The following is a 14,222-nucleotide window of genomic DNA, read 5'->3' as shown; positions in this document are numbered from 1 at the left end:
CCATACCATATCTAGCTGTTCTTGTAAATTCTGCCATTTCCCTGGCTTCTGAGGATGGGCCTTCTGCACTCCTGTCTGAGGCCAGTGCCCCCATTTTCTCACAAGGACATTACTCCAGCAGCCATTCTGCTCTTTCCTCTGTCTTCAATTTTCCCTCTTCCACTGGATCCAGCCTATCAGTATATCATCCTGCTATTATTTCTCCCATGCTCAAAACAAAACAAACATTTTTTTGACTGAGGATCTTGCTTTGTTGCCCAGGCTGGAGTGCAGTGCTGTGAACTCGGCTCACAGCAGCCTTGACCTTCTGGGCTCGAGTGATACTCCCATTTCAGCCTCCCCAGTAGCTGGGACTACAGGCACATACCACCATGCCTGGCTAATTTTTGTATTTTTTGTAGAGATGGGGTCTCACTATGTTGCCCAGGCTGGTTGAACTCCTGGGCTCAGGGAGTCCTCCCGCCTCAGCCTCCCAAAGGGCTGGGGTTACAAGCATGAGCCACCACACCCAACCTAAAACTTTTTCACCCCATTTCCACTTCCAACTACTACATTGTTTCTTTCGCTTTCTTTATAGAAAAACTTGAAAGAGGTGTTCCCTTCCTCTCTGTAACCCAATCTACGTGGACTTTGGTCCTCATCTTTCTTTTTTTTATATTTTTTTACTTTTATTTTTTAATTTTTGAGAGAGAGTCTCACTCTGTCACCCAGAATGGAGGGCAACGGCATGATCTTGGCTCATTGCAACCTCCGCTTCCTGGGTCCAAGCCATTCTCCTGCCTCAGCCTCCCAGTAGCTAGGACTACAGGCACACATTACCATACCTGGCTAATTTTTGTATTTTTAGTAGAGTGAGGTTTCACCATGTTGGCCACGCTGGTCTCAAACTTCTGACCTCAAGTGATCCGCCCACCTTGTCCTCTCATAGTGGTGGGATTACAGGCGTGAGCCACCGTGCCTAGCCTGGCCCTCATCTTTGTACCGAGGGTGTCCTCATCATGTTCATCAGTGAACTCCTTGTTACCAGACCAGAGGCCAACTCTCCATCTTCCTTCTGGACCTGCCAGCTACACTTGCTGCAGTTGCTGACTCCACCTCCCTCAACATCCTTTGCCCTTGCTTGGTCTCCTGGTTACCTCGCTCTTCCAGTGTTCTCCCCTCACCTCTAGCATCTTGGTCTCCTTTGCTGGTTCTTCCTCATTTCTCTGACCTCCCTATGTCAGAGGGCCCAGGGCTGGGTCCTTGATCCTCCCCTTTTCTACTCGTTTCCTTGGTAATCTCATTTTATCTCCCAGTTGCAAACCCATCCCAAGTGCAGGTCTCCAGCCTGGGCCTCCCCACACCCCTCGAATCTCGTATCTCCACTGCCTGCTCTGCATCTTCCCTTAAACGTAAAATAGGACCTCAAACTAACATGGCCACAAGAATGCCCCTGACCTTTCATCCTGTGTGTCCACTGTCTCAGGCAATGGCAATCTTATTCTTCCATTGCTCAGGCCAGACACCCTGCAGTCATCCGTAACCCCTCTCTTTCCCTTACCCCATCCTCTTAGCTCCAGCTTCAAAAGAACCCTACATCCTACTTCTCACCACTTCCCCAGACCCAAGCCACTGTCTTTCCTTCCTTGGATGATGGCAGCCATCTCCTACTTGGTCTCCCAGCTTCTTTCCTTTTCCCCTTCCTCTTTTTTCAACAAAATAGCCAGACTAATCCTATTTAAATGTAAATCAGTGCATGCCATTCTTTTGCTCAAACCTTATGATGGCTTGTGTCTCCACCTAGAGTCAACACCTGTGTCCTTTGCCGGCCTCCAAGGCCTCTTGGGATTTGGCCACTTCTTGTCTCTGGGATTATATCTGCAAAATTCTTCCTCCAGCCTCGTGTTCCTTGAATACGCCAACATGTGCTCCCCTCCAGGCCTTTGCACTTGCTGTGTCCTCTGCCTGGCATTCTGTCCTCCCAGGTGTTCCCTCACCTCCTTCCAGACTTTATTCAGATGTCACCTTCTCAGCGAGGTCTTCCACCCTATGTAAATCCCGTTACCCTCTCTGCTCTCTTATCCCCTTCTAGCCCCCTTCCCTGTAGTATTTTTCTCTACACCACCTTTTATCACCTAACATTTCACTGTACCTCATAGATTCTAGGGTACATGTTATCTTTATATTTTATTTCTGAAATCAAGATGCACTGTGTACTAGATGACAAGTTATAGTTTAATTGGCAACTATTTCTCTTTCTTGGTGCATAAAATAATAGTACACTTTTAAATGATGGCATCTTAGATTCGATGAAACACAGTAAGGAGTTTACCTATGGAGTTGTTATCTGATTCCCCTAGACGCAAATATAAAGTCATGGGGCAGGAATATTTATCTGCCTTCAATTCCGCTCTGTCTCCAGCACCCAGAACAGTGCCTGGCACATGAGACTTCTCAGCACATTTTTGTGTGTTGAATAAATGAATGAATGAATATGTAAATGCCCTCAAAAGTGCGTCCAGTTTACTGAGGTAGACGATACTCATAGCTGGGAGCCGGCCCCAGATAAACAGTGTATCTTGTTAGAATTAATAATAATCTACTGGAAGTGTTACATCTCAAAGCTGTGATCCTGGTCCTTTCCCCTCATACCTCACACATGGCCTGGCATGTTCTGAACTGTAATATCCAACATAGCTGTCTATCTCCCTAGGAAACCATGAGCCATTTTGGGGAAGAATCATATCTTACATGCTTCTGTGGTTCCAGAGTCTGCGAAGGGCTTAGGGAGTTTTTAATTAATGAATAAATAAGCAATAGACAAATATTTATATATATGTACATTTATTCTGGGTGCCTGAAGTGTGCCAAGCATTTAATTCACTCTGATCCTCCCAATAGGCGGGTAGGTAGGAGTTATTTTCCCTGTTTTCCAGATGAGGAAGCTGGTGCTAAACAAGTGAAGTGTCAGCATCGTGCTTTCTTCCTCTCCCCACTCACCACTGTGCTCTCAGAAACCACCTTTCACTGTCCCAGACCTAGTACAGCTCTGCCACGTTCCGATGCATCCTGATGAATTGTAGCCCCCATAATCCCCGTGTGTTGTGGGAGGGAACTGGTGGGAGGTAATTGACTCATGGGGGCGGTTACCCCCATGCTGCTAGTCTCATGATAGTGAGTGAGTTCTCATGAGATCCGATGGTTATATAAGGGGCTTTTCCCACTTTTGTTCACCACTTCTCTTTGCTGCCACCATGTGAAGAAGGAAGTGTTTGCTTCCTCTTCTGCCGTAATTATAAGTTTCCTGAGGCCTCCCCAGCCAAGCTGAACTGTGAGTCAACTAAACCTCTTTCTTTTATAAATTACTCAGTCTCGGGTATTGCCTTTATTAGCATGAGAACGGATTAATACACTTAGCTACAGGTCCGTTTTGCAAACTGGCATTTGGTCTTTCTACCACCCATCAGCACAGAGTCTGGGTAACCCCTTCCACCCACCGACACTGGTGTGTTAGGGGAAGGTGAGCTGACCACCTTCCCAAACCTGACCAGGGCTCATTTTTGGACATGTCAAAACAATAAAGCCTCTGAGGAATGATTAATTAGTTTGTAGTAATTTCTAGGGAGGATGTAGGGGGGAAAAACAAAACAGTAAAAATATTAAGTCACTTGAAATAATTCCCTTTTCTGTGAGCTTATAGTCAGTTAGGTTAGTTTGTTATAATTTGTTTTCAGTTTAAGGGATTTATTTACATAACTCAAAGAAAAATTGTATGGAAAGGTTTACTGAAGAGAAATCATGCTCTCTCCCCACCCTAGCCTCACCACCTGTCCTATATAGGTGACCACTTTGATTAATTTCTTTTTCATCTTTCCATTATTTCTTGTGCACGTATGATCATGTTCACTCCCCCTTGCACCTCAAACATGGTGCAATATATACATAGACTATAGACACATATACTTATCTCCCTCTCTCTTGCACAAAAGGTAGCATATTATATACTCTTTTCTGCACCGTGCTATTTTTTCTATTAACTGTATAGCCTGACCATCTCTCTGCATCAGTATAAAGAGATCTTTCTCTTTTTTACACAGCTACATAATATTCCATTGCATAGATAGATTATAGTTCTTTCAGTCTGTTCCCTGTTGCTGGAACTTTGGGTCATTTAAAATCTTTTGCTGTTGGCTGGGCGCAGTGCCTCACGCCTATAATCCCAGCACTTTGGGAGGCCGAGGTGGGCGGATCACCTGAGGTCGGGAGTTCAAGACCAGCCTGACCAACATGGAGAAACCCCGTCTCTACTAAAAATACAAAAAAAAAAACAAAAAACATAGCCGGGCGTGGTGGCACATGCCTGTAATCCCAGCTACTCTGGAGGCTGAGGCAGAAGAATCGCTTGAACCTGGGAGGCAGAGGTTGCGGTGAGCAAAGACCATGCCATTGCACTCCAGCAACCTGGGCAAAAAGAGCAAAGCTCTGTCTCAAGAAAAAAAAAAAAAAACTTTCGCTATTACAAAGAGGGTCAGAATGAAGACTCTTTTTGTGGGTCATTTTGTACTTGTGCAGATTTCTGCAGGTGTATCTGTGGGATAGACAGCTACAAGGAGAATTACTCGGTCGAAGGGTAAAATGCATTTATGTTTTTACTAGATATGACTAAATTCCTTCCATCGGGTTTCTGCCATTTTACATTCCCATGAGCAAGGTGAGAGAGGGCCTATTTTCCCATAACCTCACCAACGGCATTTGTTGTCAATTTTTTAAACTTTTGCAAATTTAGTGGAGAAGAAATGATAACGCAGTTTTCTACCTCACTTGGAATTAATTACTTGTTCAGTTCCTGAGTTCCTTGGGAGAGTGCTGGCTCCCAGAAGGTGGAACCATGTGGGGACCATCATTATGCTCAGTACATAACATAGAACCTAGTGCTTACTATAACTAACACAGAATGGGAATTCAACAACAGAAAAATCAAATAACCCAATTTGAAAAGGAGAAAGGACTTGAATAGACACTTTTCCAAAATTCATATACAAATGGCCAACATCCATGTGAAAAGATGTTCAACATTACTAATTATCAGACAAATGCAAATCAAAACCACAGTGAGATACCACCTCACACATATTTGGATGATGGCTATCAAAAAACCACACAAAATAACTAGTATTGGTGAAGATGTAGAGAAATTGGAACTCATGTGCATTGTTGGTGGGATTATAAGCACTTCCTTAGCAAATGTTGATGTGAACAGTGTAGTAGTTCCACTAAAAAATTTAAAATGTAATTACCATATGACCTAGCAATTGTACTTCTGGGCATATATTCAAGATAATTGAAAGCAGGATTTTGTTGTTGTTGTTGTTGTTGTTGTTGTTTTGTTTTGTTTTTGAGACAGAGTTTTGTTCTTGTTGCCCAGGCTGGAATACACTGGCACAGTCTCAGCTCACCTGCAACCTCCATCTCCTGGGTTCAAGCAATTCTCCTGCCCCACCCTCCCGAGTAGCTGGGATTACAGGAATATGCCACCACGCCTGGCTAATTTTGTGTTTTTAGTAGAAATGGGGTTTCTCCATATTGGTCAGGCTGGTCTCGAACTCCTGACCTCAGGTGATCCACCCGCCTCAGCCTCCCAAAGTGCTCCAATTACAGGCATGAGCCACCATGCCCGCCCTGAAAGCAGGTTCTTAAAGAATTACTTGTACACTCATGTTCATGGCAGCACTGCTCGCAATAGTGAAGAGGTAGAAGTAACCCAAATGTCCGTCAACAGATGACTGGATAAGCATAATGTAGCATGCCCATACAGTGGAATATTATTCAGCCTTAAAAAGAAAGGGGGGTCTCTTAGCCCAGGAGTTCGAGATTACCGTGAGCTATGATCACACCACTGCACTCCAGCCTGGCAACAGAGTGCGATCTTACCTCCAAAAAAACAACAACAAAAAAGGAATAAAATTCTGATATACGCTACAACACAGATGGACCTTGAAGGCATTGTTAAGTTCAATAAGCCAGTCACAAAAAGACAAATACTGTATGATTCCACTTATATGAGGTATCTAAAGTCATCAAATTCATAGAAACAGAAAATACAGTGGTGGTTACTAGGGGCTGCAGGGAAGGGGAAAAAGGAAGTTATTGCTTAGTAAGTGTAGAGTTGCCGGGTGTGGTGGCTCACGCCTGTAATCCCAGGACTCTGGGAGGCCGAGGCGGGCAGATCATGAGGTCAGGAGATCGAGACCATCCTGGCTAACATGGTGAAACCCCATCTGTACTAAAAATACAAAAAATTAGTGGTGGCGGGTGCCTGTAGTTCCAGCTACTTGGGAGGCTGAGGCAGGAGAATGGCATGAACCCAGGAGGCGAAGCTTTCAGATTTGCAAGATGAGAATGTTCAGTAGATCTCTTTTACAACAATGTGCATAATGTTTAATACCACTGAAATTGCACTTAAAAGCAGCAAAGATGGTAAACTAAAGGTTTTTTTATCATAGTTTTTTTCATTTAAAAAAAATTCATAGGATAAGTCCTCAATAAAGATTTGGCAAATGATTAAACCGATCAACGAATGAATGAACGACAAATGAGTTATTGGAAATGTTAACAACTTGGCCTGTCTTCCTGCCAGGATGCCTCCCTCTCATCTGGAGTGGTGTTTTCTCCATACTGTCCCCGTGAACCAAATTCCCTGACACCTGGTTCCCCCCTCTGCCCCGCTTATGTTCTCCTTGTTTCCATCCCCAACAGGGAGGCGCCCAGATCAGCCTGGCGGAGGTCTGCCGGTCTGGGGAGAGGTCGACTCGCTGGTACAACCTCCTTGGCTACAAATACTTGAAGAAACAGAGCAGGGAGCTCAAGCCAGTGGGAGTCACGGCCCCTGCCCCAGGGCCTGCAAGCACGGTGAGCTGGGACCAGGTGCGCCACCCTCCCACAAGACATCACCTGGATGTTGGAAGGGAAAGCCTCTCCCAGAACTGAAGGTGGTCGGGCATCACAAGAGGAGAAAAATGGGGTGGAGGAAGTAGGAGAAAAAGACAGGGAAGGAGAGATCTCCACTAAGGGGCAGGCAGCTCCCCTTCCACAACTTGCTCTCTTCCACATCTGTGCTTCCTCCTTCTGTCCTTTGTTCTACCTAATACCACTTGGCTAACGAAAACTTAATTCATGATTTTTTACAAATGAAATGGAGAAGGAGATAGAAAACTGTGGAAGGTAAAAGATGAACTTTCTTGGACCCCTACTTTGTTCAAGGTCCATAGTGGAGACTTTGTATAAGAGGCAGCTGGAAGTCCTGGGAAGAGAATCAGAGGGCTAGGTCAGTCATACTGCCTCTCTGAGCATCCAATTTTTAATGTCTAACATGAGCCTTAAAAGGTTGTTATGAGGATGGGCACGGTGCCTCATGCCTATAATCCCAGCACTTGGGGAGGCCGAGGCAGGAAGATCTCTTGAGGCCAGGAATTCAAGACAAGCCTGGGCAACATGGTGAGGCCTGTCTCTACAAAAATAATAATAATAATAATTAATTATTTAAAACAAAGAAAAAAGTTTTTATGATGCTTTGAAGAAATACATGTAAAGAGCACTTGGTAACTGTTCCATTATGACTTTGTAACTTGAAAATCTTGGCCGGGCATGGTGGCTCATGCCTGTAATCCCAGCACTTTAGGAGGCTGAGGCAGGAGGATCTCTTGAGTCGATCTCTGAGTTCAAGACCAGCCTGGCCAACATGGTGAAACCCTGTCTCTACTAAAATTCCAAAAATTAACCAAGCATGATGGCAGTCGTCTGTAATCCTAGCTACTAGGGAGGCTGAGGCAGGAGAGTTACTTGAACCCTGGAGGCAGAGGTTGCAGTGAACCAAGATTACACCATTGCACTCCAGCCCGGGCAACAGAGCAAGACTCCATCTCAGAAAAAAAAAGAAAAAGAAAAGAAAAAAAGAAAAAAAAAATCTTACATTTGCGTATTTTCAGTGAAAAAATATGTTTTTTCATTTTAGTTAGTGCAGTACGCTTTAATGTATTAAAATATCCTTAAACTGTCTCCCCCATTTGGAAAGCCCACACCTACTGGCCAGACAGACTGGTCAGGACTCAGTTGAGCAGTGAAGTTAGTCTTACATATAGGGTATTGGACTTCTATGGGATCCTGACCACATCAAAAAGTTAGAGAGTGTTTTAGATTCAGGTTTTCTTGTAGTTCTCTATAGTGATCCTTTCCTCTCTGTAGAGGTTGCTCCTTCTGTTGGTGCTTGGTTAGTTTGGGCAGCCACTGCCTAGAATTCCTATGCAGGGGATGGGTTGGGACATACAGGTAAAGATAAGGGTAGCAAATAGATAAATTAAGTCTATTTTCTTTTTCTCTTTCTCCTCCTCCTGTCCTTTCCCTCCCCACCCCCACCTTCTTTTTCATCATCATCATCATCATTTTCTGTACTTCCTTTTGCATCAGGCACTATTCCGTTTATTATGTACAGTTTACCAAGTCTCAGGGAGATAACCAAATTACATTAAGATGTACATCTCCTCAGCAAAGCTAGGTCTCAAACTCAGGTCTCTCACTCCAAAAAGAGATAGTGCATTATGCATTATGTTATTGATGGTTCACATGTTGGTCTGATGATGCTGTGGTCTCCTTACAGTCAGAGACCTTAATTCTCTCTCACTTCACTGCTAAACTTGACTGTCTTCCACCACGATGCTGAGTAAGTTCATATATACAGGAGCTATTCTCTGGAGAACTGCTAGTTGGAGAAATTAAGGACAATTTTTCCAGTTTTATCAGTGACCTTGGGCAAGACACTTAACCACTCTGGTCTTTGGTTTGACCATCAATTCACTGGGAGGGTCACAGGTCTGAGATGCTCTGATTCCTGGCAGGTAGGGTGGCACCTACATTGTACCCAGTGACCCAGCAGCCTTTGTCTCTATAGGACGCTGTGTCTGCTCTGTTGGAACAGACAGCGGTGGAACTGGAGAAGAGGCAGGAGGGCAGGAGCAGCACACAGACGCTGGAAGACAGCTGGTGAGTGAGCACACCCTTGGGCCCCAGGAGCTGCCCTGCCTGGATCTAGGCCCAGCAATGAGATCCCCAAATGCCAGTGCAACTAAGAGAAGGGTTCCACTGGGAAGACTGAGAACTCCTCTCCTCATGGGTTCTCTACAGGCAAAAAGGCAATGTAACCTAGTACGATGGTTCCCAGAATTCCTTTCGAATTTGCCATTTTGTTTCCCATGGATCACCTATGCTAGTTCACACCTAATGTTATTCTTTATCTTGATATAGTGACATTTATTTTGCTAAAAAAAAAAAAAGAAGAAGAAACTTTATGTTACTCTAAATGGAAAATTTGTGTAGTTTGCCATAAAGTAAAGAGTCCTTGGGAATTGCATTTGACTTTCAGGAATGGAGAGCAGAAATATTAGACAGAAAGAAGATAGAAGTTTACTTCTTCATTTAAGAATAAGAGGCCCAGGCGTGGTAGCTCATGCCTGTAAATCCAACACTTTGGGAAGCCGAGGTGGGCGGATCACGAGGTCAGGAGTTCGAGACCAGCCTGACCAACATGTTGAAACCCCGTCTCTACTAAAAATACAAAAATTAGCTGGGCGTGGTGGTGCACGCCTGTAATCCCAGCTACTCAGGAGGCTGAGGCAGGAGAATCACTTGAACCCAGGAGGGGGAGGTTGCAGTGAGCTGAGATTGCGCCACTGTACTCCAACCTGAGTGATAGAGCAAGATTCTGTCTCAAATGAAAGAGAGAGAGAGAGAGAGAGAGAGAGAGAGACGAGGGGAGGGGAGGGGAGAGGAGGGGAGGGGAGGGGAGGGGGAAAGAGAAAGAAGAAGAAAAGAAAAAAGAAGAAAAATGTAATCCCAGCTATTCAGGAGACAGGAGGATTGCTTGAACCCATGTGAAACCTCATCTCAAGAACAATTTAAAAATAATGGGTGAGGCCGAGCATGGTAGCTCACACCTGTAATCCCAGCACTTTGGGAGCCCTAGGCGGATGGCTCACCGGAGGTCAGGAGTTTGAGAGCAGTCTGGCCAACATGGCAAAACCCCATCTCTACTAAAAAATACAAAAATTAGCCAGGCATGGTGGTGGGCACCTGTTATGGAGTATTTTGCAAAATTCAGTAAAATTATGCGTGATAAGCACTTAACACAGACCCTGACCTAGAGGAAGCATTCAATAACTCTTCCATATTATTATTCTCTTAGAGCCCCAAATTACGTATTTAGTCTCAGCTACTTGGGAGGCTGAGGCAGGGACAATTGCTTGAACCCAGGAGAAAAAAGGTTGCAGTGAACTGAGATTGCGCCACTGCACTCCAGCCTGGGTGACAGAGTGAGACTCTGTCTCAAAAAAAAAAAAACAACGGAGGAAGCAATCCAAGGCCATCCAATTCTGTCAACCCCACGGTGTTATTGGGAATCCAGGCTCCTTTCCTCTGTCTGCTTTGCTGTCTTTACTATGTGACCTCCATCACCGAGGCTGCTTTATAGCCCAAGATGGCTGCTGGATCACCAGCCATCAGGCAGGTAACCATCAGGAAAGAGGAAAGATAAAAGAGAGCGTGCCTGTGTACCTTTTAACTAAGAAGCATTCCTGAATGTCCCGCACAGCAACTTCTGCTTGCTTCTCATTGGCCAAGCTTAGCCACTTAGCCTGCCTAACTGCAGGGAGACTGGAGAATGAGATCTGTTATTTGGGTACAAAAATCAAATTTCTGTTACTAAGGGAAAAAGTGGATACTGGGTAGACCAAGAGCCAAGTCGGCTTCTAAAGGTAACTGTGGAAAACACAATGTAATGAAAATAGAGCAATATTATTAAAGTCTAGTTAGAGATATTGCTTGCTAAGCCTGAGCCTTCTCTCCCGTTATTAAATTTTAAAAAAAGGTTAGCAAGTATTTCAGCAATGTTGAAGACATGCTATTGCCAGAGACTTTCTCCTTATTGTAATCAAAATGTCTGAATAAGAATTGAAAAGGGGACAACTTTCTCACTTTGTGATTCGGTGCTATTTAATTCCTTGTATTATGAGAAAGTTCTCATCATACACTTTAAGAAACAATGACATAGACTAGGGTTTGAATCTTGGATTCTTCGTGTTTTTGTGTCACCTTAGGCAAAGTATTTTCAAATCTTTTTATTGTAGTGTAAAATTCTTACAGAAAATTCACCTAAGCAGAGAGCTTAGTGAATTTTCGGAAAGCAAAACTCTGTAACTAGCATCAAATCAAGAAGCAGAATGTGACCAGCACCACAGAAGCCGACACCTTGTGTCACTGCCGGGCAAGTCACTCTAACCTTGTCTGAGCCTTATCTGAAAACTGAGGAAATAATACTGACTATATAAGGTTACTGAAAGAGACTCAAGGGAAAGGCACTAATGAAGATCAAGTGCAAAGCACACAGTGGACCCTCAATACGTGGTCGAAATTATTGTTAGGAAAAAGAGAAGGAACGTTCCTCACTGCTGGCTGGAAATACGGTAAATCCCACGTAGGAAATGGCCACAGCTTATGAATCTTGCCATTTGGAAGGAAGAATAAGTTGGTCTTAAGTGTCTGTGCTTTAAATTCAGACAGATATGGATCTGGAGTCTAGCTCAGCCAACTTCCTTCTGGGATTCTGTTTCTGATCAGTAAGACCTTACTGAGCATTAGTAAGTTTTAAAAGCTCCCTGGGTGATTCTAATGTGCAGCCTAGGCTGAATATCACAGCTGTAAACTTCCATCTCCTCATCTGTGAAATAGAGGTTTAGAAAACAACTACTGGCCGGGCGCGGTGGCTCAAGCCTGTAATCCCAGCACTTTGGGAGGCCGAGACGGGCGGATCACGAGGTCAGGAGATCGAGACCATCCTGGCTAACACAGTGAAACCCCGTCTCTACTAAAAATACAAAAAAAAAACTAGCCGGGCGAGGTGGCGGTGCCTGTAGTCCCAGCTACTTGGGAGGCTGAGGCAGGAGAATGGCGTGAGCCCGGGAGGCGGAGCTTGCAGTGAGCTGAGATCTGGCCACTGCACTCCAGCCTGGGTGACAGAGCAAGACTCCGTCTCAAAAAAAAAAAAAAAAAAAAAAAAAAAAGAAAACAACTACTATGTCATGGGGTATTTTGCAAAATTCAGTAAAATTATGCATGATAAGCACTTAACACAGACCCTGACCTAGAGGAAGCATTCAGTAACGCTTCCATATTATTATTCACTTAGAGCCCCAAATTATATATTTAGTCTCAGAAGGCATCCTTCCTTAATGTCTTTTACTCCAGAGGTCAGCAGATGATTTCTGGAAAGGGCCAGATGGTAAATATTGTTTGCTTTGTGAGCTATAGGAATTCTGTTGCATCCCGTCACCTCTGCTGTTGCAGTGTGAAAGCAGCCGTAGGCAGTATTTAAACCAATGACAGTGTCTGTGGTCCACTGAAATGTCGTTTATGGACACTGAAATTTGCATTTTATATAATTTGCACCTTTACACCAAGTATTCCCCTTTTGATTTTTTTTTTTCAGCCATTTTAAAATATAAAAACCATTCATGGCTTAGACTGTCCAAAACAAAGCAGCAGGCAGGATTTGGCCCACGGGCTATAGTTTGCTGATCCTTGTTTTACTCTTCTCCCTTACTATTTTTTTCATGTGATAAAGCGGATGGCAAGGTTCCTGGAATTTTTGTATGTTCCTTTGTTAGTTTAGGGTTCTCTCTAAATTGTCTCAATTTCTCTCTCCCCCTCCTTTTCTCTCTTTCTCTCTCTCTCTCTCTCTCTCTCTCTCTCTCTCTCTGTCTATCCCCACCGACCCCTGGCCATCTCCCTCTCTCTTTCCTTTCCCCTCTCTTTCTCTGCCTCTCTCTCTTTCTCCCTGGCACACTGCTGTGCCACAGTACTACGGATCACACAGGCAAAGGTCTGATGCCAGAAATAGGCCCAGGACCTATCTCCCAAAACCCTGGCACAAGATCAGTGGTTTCCACCAAATTCCAAGCTTGTGCTGAGACTTTTCAAGCCGTCTCCTAGCAACCGCCTTCTGTTCCTTCTCCCTTTGTGGCCCCCTGTCTCCACACCCCCTGCCATTCAAACTTCCCTTACAAAGAGGGCTGGGGATCCCAGAGCTGCTGTAGTGGGGTAAACCATCTGCAGCCCCCTCCCCCAAGACTGGAAGCTTCTCTTGGTCCTGCGATGTTAACTGGCCTTGCCATGCCTGCTCATCTCTGGAGTCTTGGGTTCTAGTCTGCAAAAGGCTGTCCGTCTGTTCCAATTTACAGTCCTTCCTCGGCACCCAGTACCCAGCACGTCACAGGTCCTCCTTCTTTTTATTTTATTTGTTTTTTTATGTCTTTAAATCATATAATCAGAAGACTGGATTTTTTTTTTTTTTTAATCCACAAGCAAAATAAAACTAAGAGTGTTAGAAAATACAGGAGAATATAACACCAAACAATACTAGAGGGAAAAATCTTTGTATTTGCTTCCTTGGGAACTTGTATTTGTCTAGGGCAGATGCTGAGAAGTGGCATTGCTGGATCCCAGGGCGTGTGTTTTTTATATTTTAATAGACGTCATAGAGTAGTTCTCAAATAAGATTTTATTAATAAATGCTCCCACCAGCAGTGATTGAGTACCCTAATCTACAGCCTCTCTGACACTCAATGTAATCAAACTGCTGTAACTTAATTAAGGATATATACAGTTTTTGTTTTAACAGATAAGGCTAAATTGCCTTCAGAATGTAAATTGACTGCTCTCCTTTACACTTCCCACAGGGATTTGCCTGTTTCTGTACCTTCACCAGCACTTGATATTATCAGATTTTTTTTCCTCTTTGCCACTCCAGTGGATGAAAAGATATTGTTGATTTTAATTATTTTTCTCCTTACAATTAAAATTAAGTTGGGTTTTTGTTTGTTTGTTTGTTTGTTTGTTTTTGTCTCAGCCTCCCAAGTGGCTGGGATTACAGGCATGCGCCACCACGCCCAGCTAAGTTTGTATTTTTAGTAGAGATGGGGTTTCTCCATGTTGGTCAGGCTGATCTCGAACTCCCCACCTCAGGTGATCCACCCGCCTCAGCCTCCCAAAGTGCTGGGATTACAGGCATGAGCCACTGCGCCTGACCAACAGCTCTTTCATTCGTAGATAGAGAGGCTGCTGGGGCCAAGGAGGAGAGCCAAGGCCCCTCCAGAGAGCAGTCCTCATCTAAGTACAGAAGAGGTTTGAATTGCAGACTT

At 44.2% G+C, this 14,222-nt stretch overlaps 1 protein-coding gene across 10 annotated transcripts in view; it reads left to right on the top strand.

Annotated features, from left to right (window-relative positions):
* Positions 1-14,222, top strand: part of WWC1 (WW and C2 domain containing 1) — a 172,739-nt gene that overhangs the window by 137,855 nt on the left and 20,662 nt on the right. For 6 of the 10 annotated variants that reach the window (XM_030927465.1, XM_010358201.2, XM_010358198.2 and 3 more), the window contains exons 16-17: positions 6,736-6,903; positions 8,924-9,015. In XM_030927465.1, coding sequence (XP_030783325.1) covers positions 6,736-6,903; positions 8,924-9,015 — 260 coding nt within the window. The remainder of the gene's footprint in view (positions 1-6,735; positions 6,904-8,923; positions 9,016-14,222) is intronic. The other 4 variants (XM_010358200.2, XM_010358199.2, XM_010358196.2 and 1 more) reach the window with 1 other exon arrangement.

The sequence above is a fragment of the Rhinopithecus roxellana genome, chromosome 3, assembly GCF_007565055.1.
Source record: "Rhinopithecus roxellana isolate Shanxi Qingling chromosome 3, ASM756505v1, whole genome shotgun sequence".
In the NCBI taxonomy this organism is placed as follows: domain Eukaryota; kingdom Metazoa; phylum Chordata; class Mammalia; order Primates; family Cercopithecidae; genus Rhinopithecus; species Rhinopithecus roxellana.
This window is presented reverse-complemented; position numbering and strand designations above follow the sequence as displayed.